Source organism: Crocuta crocuta, unplaced genomic scaffold (genome assembly GCF_008692635.1).
Source record: "Crocuta crocuta isolate KB4526 unplaced genomic scaffold, BGI_CrCroc_1.0 scaffold645, whole genome shotgun sequence".
Classification (NCBI taxonomy): Eukaryota; Metazoa; Chordata; class Mammalia; order Carnivora; family Hyaenidae; genus Crocuta; species Crocuta crocuta.
The window spans coordinates 2,470,970-2,489,673 of NW_027530190.1; the positions used below are offsets into that span (position 1 = coordinate 2,470,970).

At 37.8% G+C, this 18,704-nt stretch overlaps 1 protein-coding gene across 2 annotated transcripts in view; it reads left to right on the forward strand.

Moving 5' to 3' along the window:
• Positions 1-438: 438 nt before the first annotated feature.
• SPATA9 (spermatogenesis associated 9) overlaps positions 439-18,704 on the forward strand; it is a 23,497-nt gene continuing 5,231 nt past the window's right edge. Inside the window, exons 1-4 of one of the 2 annotated variants that reach the window (XM_077765223.1) lie at positions 439-613; positions 815-903; positions 9,470-9,697; positions 18,504-18,599. In XM_077765223.1, coding sequence (XP_077621349.1) covers positions 553-613; positions 815-903; positions 9,470-9,697; positions 18,504-18,599 — 474 coding nt within the window. In that variant the 5' untranslated portion in view covers positions 439-552. The remainder of the gene's footprint in view (positions 614-814; positions 904-9,469; positions 9,698-18,503; positions 18,600-18,704) is intronic. The other variant, XM_077765224.1, reaches the window with a different exon arrangement.

An 18,704-nucleotide genomic window follows, 5' to 3' on the forward strand; every position in this document is an offset into this window, starting at 1 on the left:
AAAAGCTTGACATTTTAAAGAAGACAAATGATAGATTTTATAATTTTGCCTGTCTTTGACCTAGCGACCTTTGAGTGAAGAGAAAACAACCTGTTCAGAAGTATTTCTGAATTAACTGCTGGTGTTTCTTTTCCACTTGGCATCGTATGTGAAACATTTTTTTCAAAGCATATGCCAACTCTTTTCAAAGGGAGCTTTGTTCTCAGATGATCTATTAACTGAGATATCACTATAGAAATTGGGTCAAAATTCAACATATAATGCAGAACTCCTTAGTACAGCTTATTTTTCATTCTCCCTTCTCCTCCTCCTCTGCCTTCAAACATATTCTTCCTCTTCTCAGTGCCAGTGTGATTTCAGAAGATTCTGTAACAAGTTCTCAGAGGCCCATTGTGCAGTAACAAAGAATTCTGGCAATCAGCCGTAGGTTCTGTCCTTGCCTGCTTTCCCGAGTGGAAGGGTGCCCTCATCCCTCATGAATGACAGAGTAGGACAAGTGCAGCCATGGCCTGCAAGCTTGCCAAGCACTAGGAACCCAAGCAAGAACTCATCATGCCAATCAAACCTGTTGGGTGGATATGTGGACAGGTGTTGAAGAACTTTTCTGGAAGAAGTATATGCAATCTCGTTGTAAAGGGGATATGGGTGTTGGAAACAACCGGGAATGAATACCCCCTAGGATTTATTTGCTTTCCCAGTTACTTACAAAGTGGACCCAGTGTCCCATGTTCTTTTAAATTGAATGAATTGAATTTTGAATAGGGAATGTTTTCAGTTAAGCTGCTGTTCCCCCCCCAACCTCTTTTTGTCTTAGTTGAGGGGATCCAGAAAGTAATCATGGACCTCCTAGATGAGTTTAAAGATGAATTCCCTACCATTCTAAGATTATCACAGTCTAATCAGGTAATGTGATTTCATAACTTTGAAAAGGATTGCAAAAAGTATATTGAATTTTTAAGATCATACCAATTATTTAATGCTTGACTTTGAGATCAGTACCTGTAGCTTAGAAAAAAATTAATTTTGCCTCAGAAAAACAAATTTCAGATCTTACTTATTGCGTGGGTCTGTGGAAAGCAGAGAAATGGTGGACAAGGAAGTGAGATAGATATCTATCTTCAGACTGGAAATCTGGAACCTTCTTATAGCCACAATTGAAACGTATGTGGTTTGCTACATTTGCTTAAGATTTGCTTAATATAAAATCAAAAATATACCTAGATATATTTTAACTAAAATCTATGGCTATTAAGTCAGTGAAAAAAGTGATACGAATTATAGTAATGGAAAGATAAATACAGTATGGGTGTATGTTTTAATGTGGAAAGGAAATCGTGGTATCAGTTTAAACAAACCATATGTGCATATGTTTTGTATAACCTCTGTTCCCAAAAGGAGTTTTGATAGATAAAATATTGGGATTTGGAGAATGGATGGGTTGAGAATTTTGAAAAGACCTCTGATCAGGAAAAAAAGTAAATATCTTGTAACCTAGTTTACTTAAAGGTACACAGCTCTTAATGGATAAATGTATTTTAGCCATCTAGACCACAGTTAGAGTAGAATATGTTGTAAAGTTACACGGTACAGTAATAATCTCCTTATCCAGATATCAGACTTTGGACAGTATCCAACATCATAGCCAAAACCTGGAAATAAACCAAAAAAACTCTCTGAGTAACATAGTAATCACAAAGTCTATATATTTCATTCCAAAGGAAAGATCTTAGGACCACTTTTTACCATTCATCCAGACAGCCAGGCATCAGACATTTATTAAATACTTTGCTATTGGCTGGGACCGGACACAGGGAATACAGAGATAAAACAGGATTCTTTCAGTCAATGAGCTTAATCTAGTGGAGTCAGAATTGTAAACAAGTAATTGTGTTTGGAATATGGTTAAGAGGTAAATTTATCTTAGAGGAATGCAGGACTCTACCACTCTGAATGGTCAGAAAAGGTTTATGGAATAAGGATGCTCAAAGTGGGTCTCAGAGAATGATTATGAATTTTCACATTGAAAAAAAGTGATAGGGTAAGTGGATAGGGACAGAGGAAGCAGTGTCACTTAAGACAAAAAGTATGAAAGCATAGCATGTTCCCAGAATATCAAGTAAAATGAACCAATGGTATGGGTTTTGGGTCTAGACTTTGAGGAGGGCTGATAGTGAAGTGTAGGTATCTGGATACATAGTGGAAAGATGGTATCCAGATGCTGGTCCGCCAGACAGCAAAACAGACTTTATAAATCAGTAGCAAACCAGACTTTATAAATCAGTCTTAGACTTGGTGTCTAGTTGCTTACCCTTTTTACAGTCCTCTAGTTTCAGTATAAAATCATTTCAAATGCTGGACATTTTTCTTGAGTATGCTCTGGAGTATTATGGGAAGAAATGGGCAGGTGACCCTGCTTGGTCTAGGACATAAAATGGTTAAGGCTAGCACAGTTGTGGCAGTAATTCCTAAGAAAGCCTCAAAGTGAATCGTAGGAAGCCAGAGACTGGCCTGGAAATGCCTGTTGCTGCTTCCAAGTTGTGATTCTCTCACCACTGCCAACATTAAAGAAACTAGGTTTACTAATGAAAAAAGTTGCAACTTTCTTCACAGCTCCTTTCATCTCTTCCTACCCTCCAACTAGCCTCATTATCACTTGAGCTATAAATTTCGTTTAATAGTGAAATAGATTAATACTCTGATCCCAAAGAAAGAACTCTGAGTTCCTATTTCCAACTCACTGAAGTCATTTATTTATGAGAACTTATCTCATTCAGAGAAGCATATAAAAATAGTTGACTCTATTTCTCGTTTTCAGAACACTTACATTGTACTTTTTCCACCATTTACTTTAAAGAATGTGTTGCTGGGGCGCCTGGGTGGCTTAGTCGGTTAAGCGTCCGACTTTCGCTTAGGTCATGATCTCGCGGTTCGTGGGTTCGAGCCCCGCATCGGGCTCTGTGCTGACTGCCAGCTCAGAGCCTGGAGCNCATAGAGCCTGACGCGGGGCTTGAACCCACGAACCTATGACCATGACCTCAGCCGAAGTACGACGCTTAACCAACTGAGCCACCCAGGTGCCCCAGCTAAATTATTTTTTAAAAGGTCAGATTGTAAATGCTGCAAATTGTATTATTTGGGGGATGATCCATCGTTCCCAAGTATGCTGAAAGAAGTGGTTTTAAGAATACTTAAGGGGAGGGGGCGCCTGAGTGGCTTAGTCGGTTAAGCGTCCGACTTTCGCTCGCGGTTCGTGGGTTCCAGCCCCGCGTCGGGCTCTGTGCTGACTGGCAGCTCAGAGCCTGGAGGCTGTTTCAGTCTGTGACTCCCTCTCTCTCTGACCCTCCCCTGCTCACGCTGTCTCTCTCTCTCTCTCTCCTAGAAATAAATAAAAATATTAAAAAAAAAAAGAATACTTAAGGGGAGTTAGTTAATTGAGGTTAGTTCATGATTAAATTTAAATTGAGTTTCTAAATCTCATGATTAGTATCTAAATCTCCCTTTTTAAAAAATTTACACATGTATGTATTTATTTAGGAAAAGTCCATCTTGTTGGCCTGAAACAAACAAAACGTTTGGTGGGATTTGTATAGAGGGACATAACCAGAGTAATGGTTATTAAATAGTTCTTCATGACTAATGATTTGGAAGGAAATTTTCTTCCTGAGGCTGAAGAAAGTTAATTTTAGAGTCTTGCCTTGAGGTCATGGCTTCTGATATCATGTATTCTGCAGTCGAACCCAGATCCTATACCTTCAATATCCACTTCCTTTAGCAAAAAGTAGGTTTTAAAGGTTTACACTTGCAAATGATTTCTTCATGAGGATTTAAACATATTAAACTTTTACATTTGAATAAATGGAAACTGTATTCTACAATTAGGGAACTAAAAAGTTTTAGTTCGATGATCTTTACTTCAATGAGAGAAATCTTTGGTGGTAAATAGGGTAAATTTTTATGGTTTTAATTATTAAAGATGATCATGTATTTTATTCTGTAATTATTTTACATTTAACCTTATAAAATTGGGAGTTGTAAACAGAACATATTAGAATCCATGTAAAATTTTGGATTTTTATAGCTGTAGATGTACTTTTCTGAATTTTCTTGGCTTTTTTTTTCTTTAATTTTTTTTTAATTTATTATTTCTAGGAGAGAGAAAGAGTGAGCAGGGGAGGGTCAGAGAGAGAGGGAGTCACAGACTGAAACAGGCTCCAGGCTCTGAGCTGGTAGTCAGCACAGAGCCCGACGTGGGGCTCGAACCCACGAACCGCGAGATCATGACCTAAGCGAAAGTCGGACGCTTAACCGACTAAGCCACCCAGGCGCCCCGCTTGGCTTTGTTTTTAACACATGGGACAAAACTCTTAGGGCTGCACCAATAACATTTGGAAATCACTTTTGTTGGTATTAATATTTCTAAATATGAGAATAGGACTGTAACTAAAGTGTTCTATGATTCAGTTGTATTTTTGTCTTTGGTGAGTTGTTGTGGCACTATCATAATTGTGAAAGTTATGGAGCATATTGTACACTGAACACTGTCAAGGTGGTTTCTAATTTAATATTTGGTATATTTACTCCTCTATATTAATCTATTCTCAGGTACTCTTCATTTCAACAAATATTTAGAACACCCTACTAGCTCCAGACACTATTCTAGGTACTAGGGAAAGGTCAGCGATCCAAACAGATATAAAACAGTGCTGTCATAAAACTTACATCCTAGTCAGGTAGAAAAACAAGAAACAAGTTGTAGGTATAAGAAGAAGAAGAAGAAATAGAGCAGAAATATGAAATGGGAGTAGAAACAGGGAGGACAACTGACCGTTACGGTAGGGTGACCGAGAGGGTCATAGTGAGAAAGTGATTCCTTTTTTTAAATTTTTTTTTCATTTCGTATTTTAACTTGATAGAGAGAGAGAGAGCGCGAGCGCATGATCAGAGGAGAGGTGCAGAAAGAGACAGAGAGAATCTCAAGCATGCTCCACACTCAGCACAGAGCCTGATTCAGGGGACAATCCCACGACTCCAGGATCATGACCTGGGCCAGAAATCCAGAGCCAGCTAGACACTCAACCACCTGAGCCACCCAGGTGCCCTGAGAAAGTGATTCTTAAGTTAAGACTTGAGGGAAGTGAGGGAGCAGACCTTGGTACCTTTGAAGAATCAAATGGCATAGCTCATGCAAAGTCCCTGAGGTGGGAGTATTACCTAACCAGCTCAACAACTAGTTAAGGGGAAAGGAGAGAAAACAACAATGAGGGTAGAGAGGTAAAGAAAAGCAACCTTTGTAGGGTTTGTAATTTTATACTGAGTGCACTAGGAAGCCACTGAAGCAGCTGGGCAGAAAAGCAAGATAGGATCTAAGTTTTACTAGTATCTCTCTGGCTGAGGTGTTGAGGAGTAGAATGGAAATAGACCAGGAGGGAAGCAGAAAGACCACTGAAGAGGCTCATTTACTAGTCTGGAGAAGAGATGGTATAAATAGAATGGACTGAGGGTTGGCACAGGTCACAGTGAGAAGTGGTCAAATCCTAGGACTATTCAGAGAAAGAATTGAATAAGACTTGCTGACAGGCTAGTTTTTGGGATGTAGAGTAGTAAAAAGCTGATGTAATAGAAATTGAAGTTCAGCATGAAAACTGCTGATGTTAGAGAAATGGGCATGGCTCTAGGAAACAAAAAGAAAAGAAAAAGGGAAAGCAGGATATATTCAAAGAATGGAGTTCAAATAGTGAAATCTGGAGCAGGACTTTCAAAACAATCTGATTAACTGATGCTAGGTTTCTAGCGGCAAATGAACATTACCTGGTGGTGGTGGTGAGGGGACTTGGTATTTCTTTTTGGACATTTGGTAATGTACTGAGGTGATGATACTGACAAAAAGAATCATCTAAACTTGCACACTTAGCAACCAATTCCAGGATGCTTAGGCTAAGAGTCAAACAAAACAAAACAACCCAGGGAAAAGAAATGAGCAATTTTTAATTTGGGATCGACATTCAAATTTACACACATAGTTTGGTAGGAAAACACATAGCATAGATACTAGCATAGGAAAAGCTGGTAGCTCAAAAAAAGACAAAAACTTTTTATTTAAAAATTTTTTACTAGAGCCTATTTTTAAAATTCACTGAAGGGGCGCCTGGGTGGCTCGGCCCCTTAAGCATCCGACTTTGACTCAGGTCATGATCTTGTGGTTTGTGAGTTTGAGCTCCATGCCACACTCTTGGCTGACAGCTCAGAGCCTGGAGCCTGCTTCAGATTCTGTGTCTCCCTCACTCTCTGCCCCTCCCTGACTTGTGCCCTGTCTCTGTCTCTCAAAAATGAGTTAAAAATGTTAAAAAAATAAAAATAAAAATTCACTTAAGAATGAATTGGAATCATTACCATAAACTGGTATTTTTTAAATGTTTATTTATTTATTTTGAGAGAGATAGAGACTGGGAAAGGGGTAAAGGAGAACGAGGGATAGAAAATCCCAAGCAGACTTCTCTCTGTCAGCACAGAGCTGAATGCAGGACTCAGTCTCAGGAGCTGTGAGATCATGACGTGAGCCAAAATCAAGAGTCAGGTGTTTAACCAACTGAGCCACCCAGGTGCCTCAATGAGTGTTTTTGTTTTGTTTTGTTTTGTTTTCCAGAGGAAGATCTTATTCTGTGTCTAAAGGACTGTAAGTAGCCTCTCCTCTGTTGTTACCTTCCTATTCTCAGAGCCATAAAAGCCCACTTTGTATGCACCCCAGTACCCAGATTTGGTTTCTAATACTATTCCTAAAAGCAGTAATGGTCTTCTTGGGAACAAGTTGATTGTATGTTTTGTGTCAGGGAAAATAAAGGGGTCAGAAACATTTTGTTGCTGGAGGCAATATTTCTTTCAGAGGTAACTATGAAAGTCTAGAAAAAGGAAAGCAATTTAAAAATCATGAAGGGAAGCAAAGTCATCAAATTGTAACTATTTCAGCATTTAAGGGAAACAAAGATGATATTAATTAGGAACTGGTTGAGTCCGTTGGAAAAAGCTATGAATTTATGACAATACTGAAAAGAGAAATATGCAAAGGGCACTAAAGCATTATTGTAATGCACACTTGAATTTTTAAAAATACTGTTTATCATAAATGCTGTATTTTGGTCAACACAAATTATATGATCCTACAGGAGAGTTTCGATTAGCGGATTATCAATTACAAGTAGACTTGTGTCTCTCCAGAGGAAAATATTTAGAAAAATAGTATTACAAAAGAGGAAAAGGTTGAATGGATCAATCTAGTATAGTGTTTGGGGGAATGAATCAAGATTAGGTAATAGAAATATCTGAGTAAAGTTAGTGAATCCAGGCCAATAGGTACAGATCACCAAGATTTTGTAAAGACACAGAGTACAGAGAGGGAAGCTCCATAATGTTAATGTCTTGCCTCTGTAAGAGATAGAGTCCTTAATACACTGAATGACTATTAGATGAAATTTCAGTATCGGTGGAACTGCACATGTCCCACTATTGTTTGCCGTGGCAATATGGCCCTCACTTTATGGTTATAAATGATGAGAAAAAGCACAGTAAACTGTAATCAGAAGTAAAACCAGACATTCTAGCTTCTCCAACTTGAGGAGTTGGGAGGAAGAATCAGTGAAGCAAAGCATAGGATCGTAAGAGAAATTGAATCTGTATGTGCAAGAGCTTTGTCTATTGCAGATAATTGTGGTTTCTCCCCCTGGTGTGCTTGAAACCCAGATATAATATCAAGTGATTGCACCTGTGTGTGATTTTGCTTGTTTTACCCACCGCATAACTACTTTTAAGGGTTTCTCTACCCTAAATTGACTTGGAATTGCAGCCATTCTAGCAGCCCACAACTTAGATTGTCTTCTGAACTGTTAGTATTGACTAGGAGGGTTGAGACCAAAGGTAGGTTAATGGGACTTTTTCAGTAAAGTTAACAGATTTTTTAAAAAGTTTTGTAATGTTTATTTTAGGGAGAGAGTGAGAGAGAGAGCATGAGTTAGGGACAGACAGAGAGTGGGAGGGACAGATAGAGAAGGAGAAAGAATCTGAAGCAGGCTCCAAGCTGTCAGTACAGAGCCTGATGTGGGGCTCATACCCATGAACCTTGAAATCATGACCCGAGAGCCAAAGTCAGATGCCCAACCGACTGAGCCACCCAGGTGCCCCAGTAAAGTTAACAGATTAAACCACAATAAGATACCAGATCTGCAGAAATATATCCTCATTGATAGGCTAGAACAGCTTTTGGTTATTTCCAATAACAAATTCTCAACAGTAAAAGAAGTACTGAACTTTAATGACAAAATCAGCAATAATAAAATTATTTCTTCAGGATAAAAGCTGATGCATTTAAAGTATATATATAGTACATTAGCTCTTCAACAAATACATGTTGCTCATTGTAGACCAAAAAAAAAAAAAAACCTCCATCTAAAAGATATTTTGTGTTTATATTTTTGGACTCAATAAGCAGAGATTCAAAGTTGCTTATTTGTGTTATGAACCATTAGTTTCCTCTAAGTCGTATACAAAAAAGCCAGAATAGCCCATAAAATTACTTAAATGATTAATGGCAACTATACTTGCCTGTTGCCTGGAATGCAGTCTAACCACATTGTAAGTAATTTCTCTGTGGTTCACCTTCTGGTACAGCAGAGAAAGATGTACATGTCATATGTTTTCTTAATGCTACAATTTTTTTCTATCAGAATGGTCATAGAAGTTTTTAAGTTTTTACAGGTAAAAGTTCCTTAAGCTTGTTAATTAGTATATAGGATATTTTATTTTTTATATTGCACAATGCATTATGTATGTATGCTTTATCACTTAATGTTTTAAAGTAAACTGGGAAATATTTGTAATAGTTTTGAATAAGAATTAGTTTGAATAATTCAAACACTGAATAATATTTGAATAAGAACTGTTTACTTTTGAAAGAGCTGTTTAAAAAAACTCAATGCAAAAATAAATACACCCAAGGAGAAAAATGAAAATTTTATTTTATTTTTTTAGTTTTTTTTAGTGTTTATTTTTTGAGAGTGCAAGAGACAGAGCTCAAGTAAAGGAGGGGCAGAGAGAGAGGAAGACACAGAATATAAAGCAGGCTCCAGGCTCTGAGCTGTTGGCACAGAGCCTAATGCAGGTTTCAAACCCAGAAACCATGAGATCATGTCCTAAGCCAAGTCAGTCGCTTAACTGAGTGAGCTGCCCAGGCGCCCCTGAAAAATGAAAATTTTAAATCTTTTGGCTAGTAACTTAAATTCTGGATATTTATGCTACGGCAAAAATCACATATTCAAATATTTAGGTACATAGGGGTGGGATGTACTTATTGGACACTGAGTATATGCATAGGACCATGCATAATATACTGTTATGTGGTACTTGGTCTCGGCCTGAAGTAGATTTTAATAATTCACTGGAGAACAACACATCAGTCACTTTTCAGACGCTTTTCTTCCAGAAAAGAGAATCTATGCAAAAACCATCCAAAATCAGAATGGCTGTCGCTTTAGCGAAGATCAATCGAGGAACATTAATTCAAGGATTAAACAGCATATCCAGATCTTCCAAATCAGTGGCCAAACTTCTGCAACCTCAGCTTGCTTGTAGACTTTTAGAGTTAAGGGACCTATCGCATCGCTTGCTGAGGGAGGTTAATGCACCAAAGCAACCCCTATACAACATGCAGGTAAGTGAATACTACATTTGCATGACATATGCACTCTTTTTTAAGAAGCTGTTTTGAAATCGCAGGATCTGAAAAATAAAAATGTAGCACATTTGGTTGTCCTACGTATAAAATGAGAATAGTTTGGAAAAGAAATGAATGGTTTGGCCTTTTTCAATATGGTATATATATTCTGGTTTAAGTAAATTTGAAAGAGGAAGTAATGTGGACTTTTTTCCTGTTTTGTTTTTTGTCTGAACTCTATGAAACTGTAAATTTCAAATGGTTCAACCTAAATATTACCATACAAATTATCAATTATTGCAAACCTAAAAGGAATCCTTTAACAAGCCATAAAAAATGGTTTTGTCCTTTTTCCCCATAACCTTGCTATCTTTCCAAGACAATCTTTGTTTGATTTAACATATTTTAGTACATTCAACTATAAACTCATTTTGAGAGTCCCATCAATATCCAAGTATATTTCAATTTACATGTTCTACATGGTTGTACTAAGGGTCTGTTTGTTATCTTTTGCTAAGGACAGCAGCTCTTAAAACTTTTTCAGGACCAGTTTCTTTTATTCTAAACTTTATGGTGTGGAACTGTGGGTTTTTCCATCTGGACATTTTTCAAAGCACTCTAAACATTTGCTACAAAATATTGGAATCCTGCAAGTTTGGTACCTAAACCCCAGAGTATGTCATTTTGACTCTGTTGTTGAAGGGAGAAAAACCCTCACTCAAGTGGAGTTAAGCCAGAAAGATGTATCAGTTTATGCAGTTGAGCAATCCGGAGTTGATAAGGCTTCAGGATAGAGGTGCTCAAATGATGCCTTCAGGGTCCTGTTTTTCTCTTTTCCCCCATCTCCTGGCTCTGCTTCCTCTGTGTTGACTCCACTTACAGACCGCTTTATCCTTCATGGATGCAAGGTGATTTGCAGCTGTTGCCAGGACTCCATCCTTCCAGGTTCAGTTACCGCAGCAAAGAATGAAAGTCCTTGACCCTGCATTCCTAGACAAGCCCTGAGGTTGAATCTTGGAGATGGGCTTACCTCTAAACCAGGGAAATTGGGTGCACTGATTGACCTAGGACTTGATTGCCTATTTTTTCCCTACAGTGGATGTCGGAGCTCCATCCAGACCACATGACCAGAGAATGGGGGGAAGGATGAATCCTCAGACAAAATTTGGGCTATTTTGAAAAAATGAGCAAATAGATGATGGATGGCTAGAATCAACAAAATATCCACTACATAGGAATCTCTCTTTAATCAAAGATTTTTAACATTTCCAGAAATCACCAGATAGTTAAACTATGCATTGCTTGAGATAGCAATTACAAAAGGCTCCCTTATAACCTGATGTTTGAGAAAGTAAAAAATGCTTTGTGTTTATTAACTACTGGATTCTCTAAGTATTCCTGCATCTTTAGGTTGTCAGAAAGAAATGTAGCTGAGCTGTATAATTCCAATTGAAATACATTTCCAAAATGAATGTTTTGCATTGATGTTTCTTTCCTTGCATTGTTAGACCCATAGCTTTTTACAGATGGTTGATATAAGAAGTTTTCCTTGAAGAATATTTCTGTATTTATTATGAAATCAAGTTTAAAGACTTTATCCATTATGTTATTTAATCATTCTTTTTGCTCCTCTTTACTAAGCTAGAACTGAAGAATCTAAGACTTTACATTCTTTAGAAGCTAACAAATTAGCCTGCCACAAGTGTACAAACACACACACACTGATAGAGACACGAGATTCCCTTGAATCAGAGACAGAGATTGTTTATCTACTGCAGAAGCAGAAGCAGCAGCCAGAGAAGTGTCTTGTGTCATTTCCATAACCCCTCAGTTCCCTCAGGGCGATGTGATGAGAGCCACATGTGACTTATGCATGTAGTGAGTTGCATCATAGGAGAGGAGCCTGAAATTAGGAGACTTAGCTTTTATAGGAGTGTTGGCAGGGCACCTGAGTGGCTCAATCGGTGAAGCGTCCAACTCTTGGTTTCGGTTCAGGTCATGATCTCACAGTTTGTGACTTCGAGCCCTGTGCAAAGCCTGCTTGGGATTCTCTCTCTCTCTCTTTCTCTTTCTCCCTCTCTGCCCCTCCCCTGCTTGTGCTCACTCGCTCGCTCTCTCTCAAAATAAATAAATAAACTTAAAAGAAAAAAAAGGACGTTGGTGTATCTGCCCAGCTTTGGGGGTGGGGGGGTGCGGTGGGAATAGAGAGAAAGACAGAGAGAGGGGATTGGAGACAGAAGCAGATGTCTCCAATGGGTGAAGGTGAAAGCTCTTGGTAGGTACATCTCTAACTCTCTCTGGAGGAATATATTTTCTCTAGCTTCGAAATCTGCTTCCTATTCAACTATGTCCTTTGCTCAGAAGGTCCAGTCTGTACAGGGAAAGAGAGACATCCATGGAGAATTGTCTTCCAATACTCATGAAAATTCAGTGGCAGGAAAATAATCTATTTTTCCAGTTAAATTGTGTTTTCTTTTAACTAGCCATGAGAACTGAGAAACACAATGCATCTGCCTTTTTGCCCTGACAGTGTGGTTCACAGGTACATTTAGAGCTTAGTTGTGATAGCTTAGTCCGGGAACCTGAGACCACAGAAGCAGGTTGAGGGAATAAATCACCTAAGGTCCGTATGATGACTGTGACAGTCTCTTTGACATCAATTCAGAATCAACACCTATGAAATTTCTTCTCCTTTGCTCTTGTCCTAATTGTCTTAGAATCTAGCTTTAATTTTTAAAATTCTTATCAATAAAATATTTCAAAACATATAAAAGGTAGTTTATCAAAATCCCACCCAAATTTAAATTGGTAGTAATACTTTGCAATGTTGCCCTCAGATATTTCCTCTATAAGAAGAAATAAAATTAACCATGTCCCAATTCATTCCCATTTTTTCTCCACCAGAGGTAACCATTATCCAGACATTGATAGGAGCACTTCTATGCATACTTTCATATTTTCACTACATTTGTACACATCTATTATTCTTCACATATTTAAAACTTATATAAATGATATTACACTATATGCATCCTTCTGTAATTTTCTTTTTTTCACCCAACATTTTTTTCAAATATTTATTTTGAGAGTGAGAGTGCGTGTGCAAGAGTGAGTGGGGGAGGGGCATAGAGAGGTGGAGGGAGAGAGAGAGAGAATATACCAAGTAGGCTCTGTGCTGCCAGCAGAGAGCCCCACACAGGGCTCAATCTCATTAACTGTGAGATCATGACCTGAGCCAAAATCAAAGAGTTAAACACTTAAATGACTGAAACATCTAGGCACCTGTACTCAACATTTTTGGTATGTGTAGCTGTGGTTTATTATCTTCTTTGTGGTATCCCATTTTAAGAAAAAAATAATGCACAGTTTATTATTGGACAGATGGGCAAATTAGTTTTCAAATTGTTTTTATTACAAACAGTATTTCAGTAAACACTCTTGTAAATGACTCCTTATCCATGTGTGTGAAATATTCTCCAAGGGTATATCTAGAAGAGGGATTGATTACTAGGTTATGAGGGATGCACATCTTCAGTTGTATTAGCTGTTGCCAAAATGCTTTTCACTTTCTTGGGAATCAGAGTGATTCTTGAATCAGGATAATTTCTTCAATTCTGGAAAATTCTTAGCTGTTCTTTGTTCAAATATTGCCTCTTTCTCATTTTCTCTAATCTCTTCCTCTGGAATATCTATTCAACATACCTTGGGCCTTTTCATTTTATTCTTTATGTCTGTTTACCTTCCTCATATTTTCCTTTCACTTACCTCTTTTTGATACCTCCTGGGCATATACACACACTCTTACTGCTCCACCTTTTAGTTCCTAGCACAGGGGAATCTTTCTTTTTTTAAAAAAATATGTTTATTTCTTTGAGAGAGAGGGAGAGAGAGAAGGAGAAAGAGCATGAGGGGGAGGGACAGAGAGAGAGAGGGGGAGGGAGAGAGAATCCCTAGCAGGCTCTGCACCGCCAGCACATAGTCTGGTGCGGGGCTCCATCCCATGAACCAGGAGATCATGACTTGGGTAGAAATCAAGACTTGGTCACTGAACCAACTGAGCCACTCAGGCACCCCGGGAATCAATCAATCTTTCCTTCTTTCCTTTTTTCTTTCTTGTATTACATTTTGGAGTTTGATTTTATATAGAATTTCTAGTATTTTGTGTGTGTGTATGGGGGTTCCACATTAGCTCAGTCTGCCGTGCTACTAGAACCAGATATCCGTCAGCTTTACTTAGTATCTTTTATGAGTGTTAATATAAGACAGTTAAATTTCTTTCTGGAAGTAAGAGAAGTGTTATTCTACTTTTTCATTTTATTCAACATATATTTATTGACATGTACAATCACTAGTTTAGATATTAGGATTCCTAGATGTCTTGCCTTTGCCCTATATGTAGTGGGGGTGATAGGCAAGTAAGGAGTGTCAGTGGAGTGCAGTAAGTGAATGATCAGAGTGTGCAAAGTATACCCAGCAACAAGGAGCATATAATTCCAAAGAATAGTGAATCACACTAGCCCTGGTACATACATTGCTTGGCTGTCTTTTCACAGTGACAGAGTTTAGCTTACTCAGAGTGGATTCCAGCATGAATTCCTTCAAGGATTGCCAGACTGCCTGTGTCAAGGTAGAACTTCCTGGTGTGCAGAGAAGTAAAAGGAGTAAAATCTGGAACTGCCTATGCAAGGGGATAGATATGCTTTGTTGATGCATGGAGGATATTACTTTATGTAGGAAGATAAGCAGACTAGCTAACCTATCTGAAGGTGTGTGTTAAAGATCCCCTTGATATGCTCTGTCTTGTCACTGATCTGAGGATAATTAATGATAGAAAGATACTTTTGTACATAGAGCAAATGGTCCTACCAACACTCTTGTTGGATATTATGTAGCTGGAAATGCCAGTCAGATTACTCCTTCAAGAACATGTAATAGAGGAGCATTTTCATTAGGACACTATGACTAGGATAGTATTTTAGCCTGACGTGGTCTGAGATGAAGCATACAGTAATAGTCTCCTCAAGATAATTAGAGCATGAATGTTGTTACAGGAGCTCTCTTGGCTTTCTGGTTGTGTGCTCAGACCTAGAGTAAGTCTTATATATGTTAACATATTCAAAGATATTGAGCCCAATATGAACTCTCCAAAGACCCAATTGATACAAGTGACCTGAAGAGATCCCTATGGCTTGTTGTAACATGAGCGCATAGTTGGAGTCAGTCTTCTCCAGCTGGCCATCTTGTTGAAAGAGACTTCCTTTGCACCTGTCTTTATGGATGAGGTGCTGAATCAGGTTGCTTCTCAAACCCTTCCAGGTTATGCAGGGTTGAGATTATAGCAAGATATCTGCGAGTCCTAAAAGGGCCTCAGGAATGGAAAACCCTGGTTAGATATATCTTGGTGGTTTTCAACATGCCCAGGATCAGTACTTAGAGAATGGTGCATCTGCTTAGCTTTGTAAGCTGTCTGGATGAGTAAAGCTTGCAGCTGCTTTAGGCTGCAGTGACCTAGATAATCAGCTTGAATGCTGACTCCAGCCAAGACACGTCAGCTCCCAGACATAGTTGTTGACTTTGGCAAGGCAATGCAGGGCCACAGGACCAGGCGCTCTTCCTATGATAGAATCTTCCTTATAGTAGCATTAAGAGATGACTGTTTCTCCTTTGTGTAGGCACTCTGGAGTGGTGTAGGCAAGATACAGGCAAAAGGGAAGAAAACCCTCAGCATCCAAAATGCCTGTGATATATATGGATCCCAGTGAACTTGTATTCCCTTTTTCAGGATGAAGATCAGATGCTTTTCGAAGAAGTTTTTTCCTCACCCCAACCCTTCACGGTAGACTCCAGTTTGGGGTTTAAACTCAAACTTCACATATTTTGTATAAAAAACATGTGTGAAACTCAAAAATATCAAGAACCTCTACAGGTCTTAGATGGGCCTGCCATGCGGTAATCTTGGGTGGTGTAATTCAACACCTGAGGAAAAAGGACAATTCCTAGAAAGTAGAATAGCTGGAATCTTAAAGACATACTTCTCCAGAGGTTGGGACATTTGAGCTTTAATAGGACTATGTGAGTAAGAACTTACTCAAAAACAGTGTTCAAGAGGATAATAATACTGGGTAAACAAAGTCAAATAGCTTTGTTTACTGTGCACTGCTAGCAGCCCTCCCTGTGCTCAGGAATACTGTAGTTTGCTAAAGCAAAGACATGATCATGTAGCTTTTCCAAACTTACAGGAAAGGGTTTTGTTCTGGACCTATTAACCAGTCGGTACTTCTTGCAATACTTATTTGTGAATCACGGAGTTAAAGTTTCCCATTACTCCCTGGGTATCCTTCTTCAAGGTGGTTTTGAACAACATAAACTAAGTTGGGCCTGGTGATCCTTTATCCTTCAGGTTATCTATAAGTGGATTTTTATTATTTTCTAAACTATTTACCGTTTGCTTTTTTTGTGATTTATCTCAGTATTATTGAAAATAAGATAATCACAGATACTACTTTTGTGAGACGAGGCAGTCAAAGTTATGTGGCAGAAGTGGAACATAAAATTATGTGGCAGAAATTTCATTAAAGATTGACATATTTTTACTGTTGAAATACCCATGTATCTGATGTTATTATGACCATATAACATATCCACATATCGTATATATCCAAATATCTTATACACTCATATTATTGTTAATATTAAAAATTCAAAAAATATATGGGCATAATACTGATATCAAGATACTTTTAAATATGCAAATAAAACTAATATAATACGTTAGGATAAAATTTTTTAAATGACTGAGACAATCTAAATAAAACCTTTGATATGCAAATATCTCCTGTTATTTATTTATTTTATCATATGCTATTCCTGCTTAGAACAAGCAAAGATGAAACAGCATGGTTTATAATATGAAAAACATATATTGGAAGTGGGTCATAACATTGAAAAATAGCTACCTGCCAGTAGCCATATAAATTTTGGAGGAAATGTATTTTCTACAGGAATTACTTGTTACAGGAATAGGAAGCATTTATCAAAAGCATTAAAATGGTGAAAAACTGACCCTTAAGCAATATACAGATTCATCATTCAGAAGCATAACATATATCAGATATATAATCTATTTTGAAACTTTGAAAAGTAATCAGTTTTAATTATGTTAGATGAAGGACAAAATCTGAAAAAAAAGTAGTAGAAACCGTAATTTCTCCTGCATGCAGACATCACTTGTTTTTATTGTATATAGCCTACGAATTATTGAATATGGACCTCTCGACTGTACGTTCATAGGTTCACAAACTCATGAATCTTTTACTCTGCTAGGAGGCATTTTGTTGGAGCACATCTTCTTTCTTTCCTAATGTCTGCTTTCTACTTTTATGTTTTTCTGCCTGTAGTCTAATAGCAGGATTCAAAGGCACACTATCAATATGATTCTTCTAGCAAGAGGGAAAGAACAGCAGCTGCTTCGTTTCCTGGAAACTCTTTCCAGAAGCCAGGAACTCTGGGAGGTTTTCCAGACTGACTTATGGAGTGTGGGCTGAAACTCCTCCTACCTATCTCTGTATCTAGGAGTTAGTACAGCCTGGAAAACGAACAAGAAGGAACTCTTCCCAACCCCATCCCCCACCTCCATCTCTCAGCTGGTAGGCTAGAGAGTGTTCTTGGCTTCAGCATTCCAAAAATCACTTAACAGAGAGAAGAGGGTAAATTATGATGGGCAGTTTTGTCCTTCATTCAGCAGTGGCAGCAGTAGCAAAAACTGAAGATACTACAACAACCACTTAGAACACAGTGCCATACAAATGTTTGCTCAACAGAATGGTATTACACATTCCTCAGAAGCACCTTTTAAAAGGCTATACTATGCCATTGAGTAGATAAAGCTTAATTTACCTAACTGTCCTGCTATCAACTGTTTAAATTTTTCAGTGTTATAAATAACTTTAATGTACACATACATACTGTTATTTCTAGTTTGAATGCATTTTTACTGTGTATTTACATGGTTTTATTAGCTAAAGCCTGTACCTTTGGGAGTTACTGAAGCCACTCAGTGTCTTGGCGCTTACCTCAGAGGAGCATGGCTAACTGCCACTTCACTGCTGAATGGGAAAGGAATGTTTTTCCTTATGTCCTCATTTCATACCCTACTCAAGGCAACAGAGGTGACCTAGAAGAGAGTACAGTTCCCTTAAACTAAATATATTCTATTATGTTTGAGGCAGGGGCAGCTACTACCTGAAGCTAGAAACATCTGAGAGACAAATTCATTATTGGTGTAAACCTTCTCTGTTTCAAAATGCATGCTGGATGTAAGCACAGTGCATTTCTTGAAGCTTAATGTTCTTCTAAGGTTAATGCTGGCCTTCAGCAGTCTCATGATTAACATTTCCAAGCAGGTCATTAATCTGCAGGAAATGCTTAGTATTTTGATTGCTGTCTCCTTATTGAAGAGGTGAATAATTTAGTAAAGGATGATTACATGAATTTGAACAAAGAAAAGACTTTTTTTCTAATGTGCACAGTGGCACCCCCTAGTGAGCACACTTGTTAAATGTAAAAAAGTCAAAGTAATTTAGATTTTGGAAATGCAAGGTGTTTTATAGATCTTTCATATTGAGAGAGAAAAATAAACCAAAATATTTTCAGATTGTGGAAAAAAAACCCCAGGTAGATTCACTAGATAATGTCCTTTAGAAAGAACTGTTGAAATTCTCATTTTACAATAACATGGTAAAATTTAACATTGTAACATTGAAAACTGTTATTATAATAAGAAAACTCTTTTCTGTTTTTGCAGGTCAGGAGGGGTTCTTTGTTTGAAATCATTTCTTTTCCAGCAAAGACTGCTTTAACTAGCATCATGTATGCTTCATATGCAGCTCTAATTTATTTGGTAAGTTAAGAAAACTATTACAATCTAGATGTAAATATACTTATTTTATATATACTAAAGATATAGATATATATTATAAATTCATAAGCCAAAGTACTATTTTTA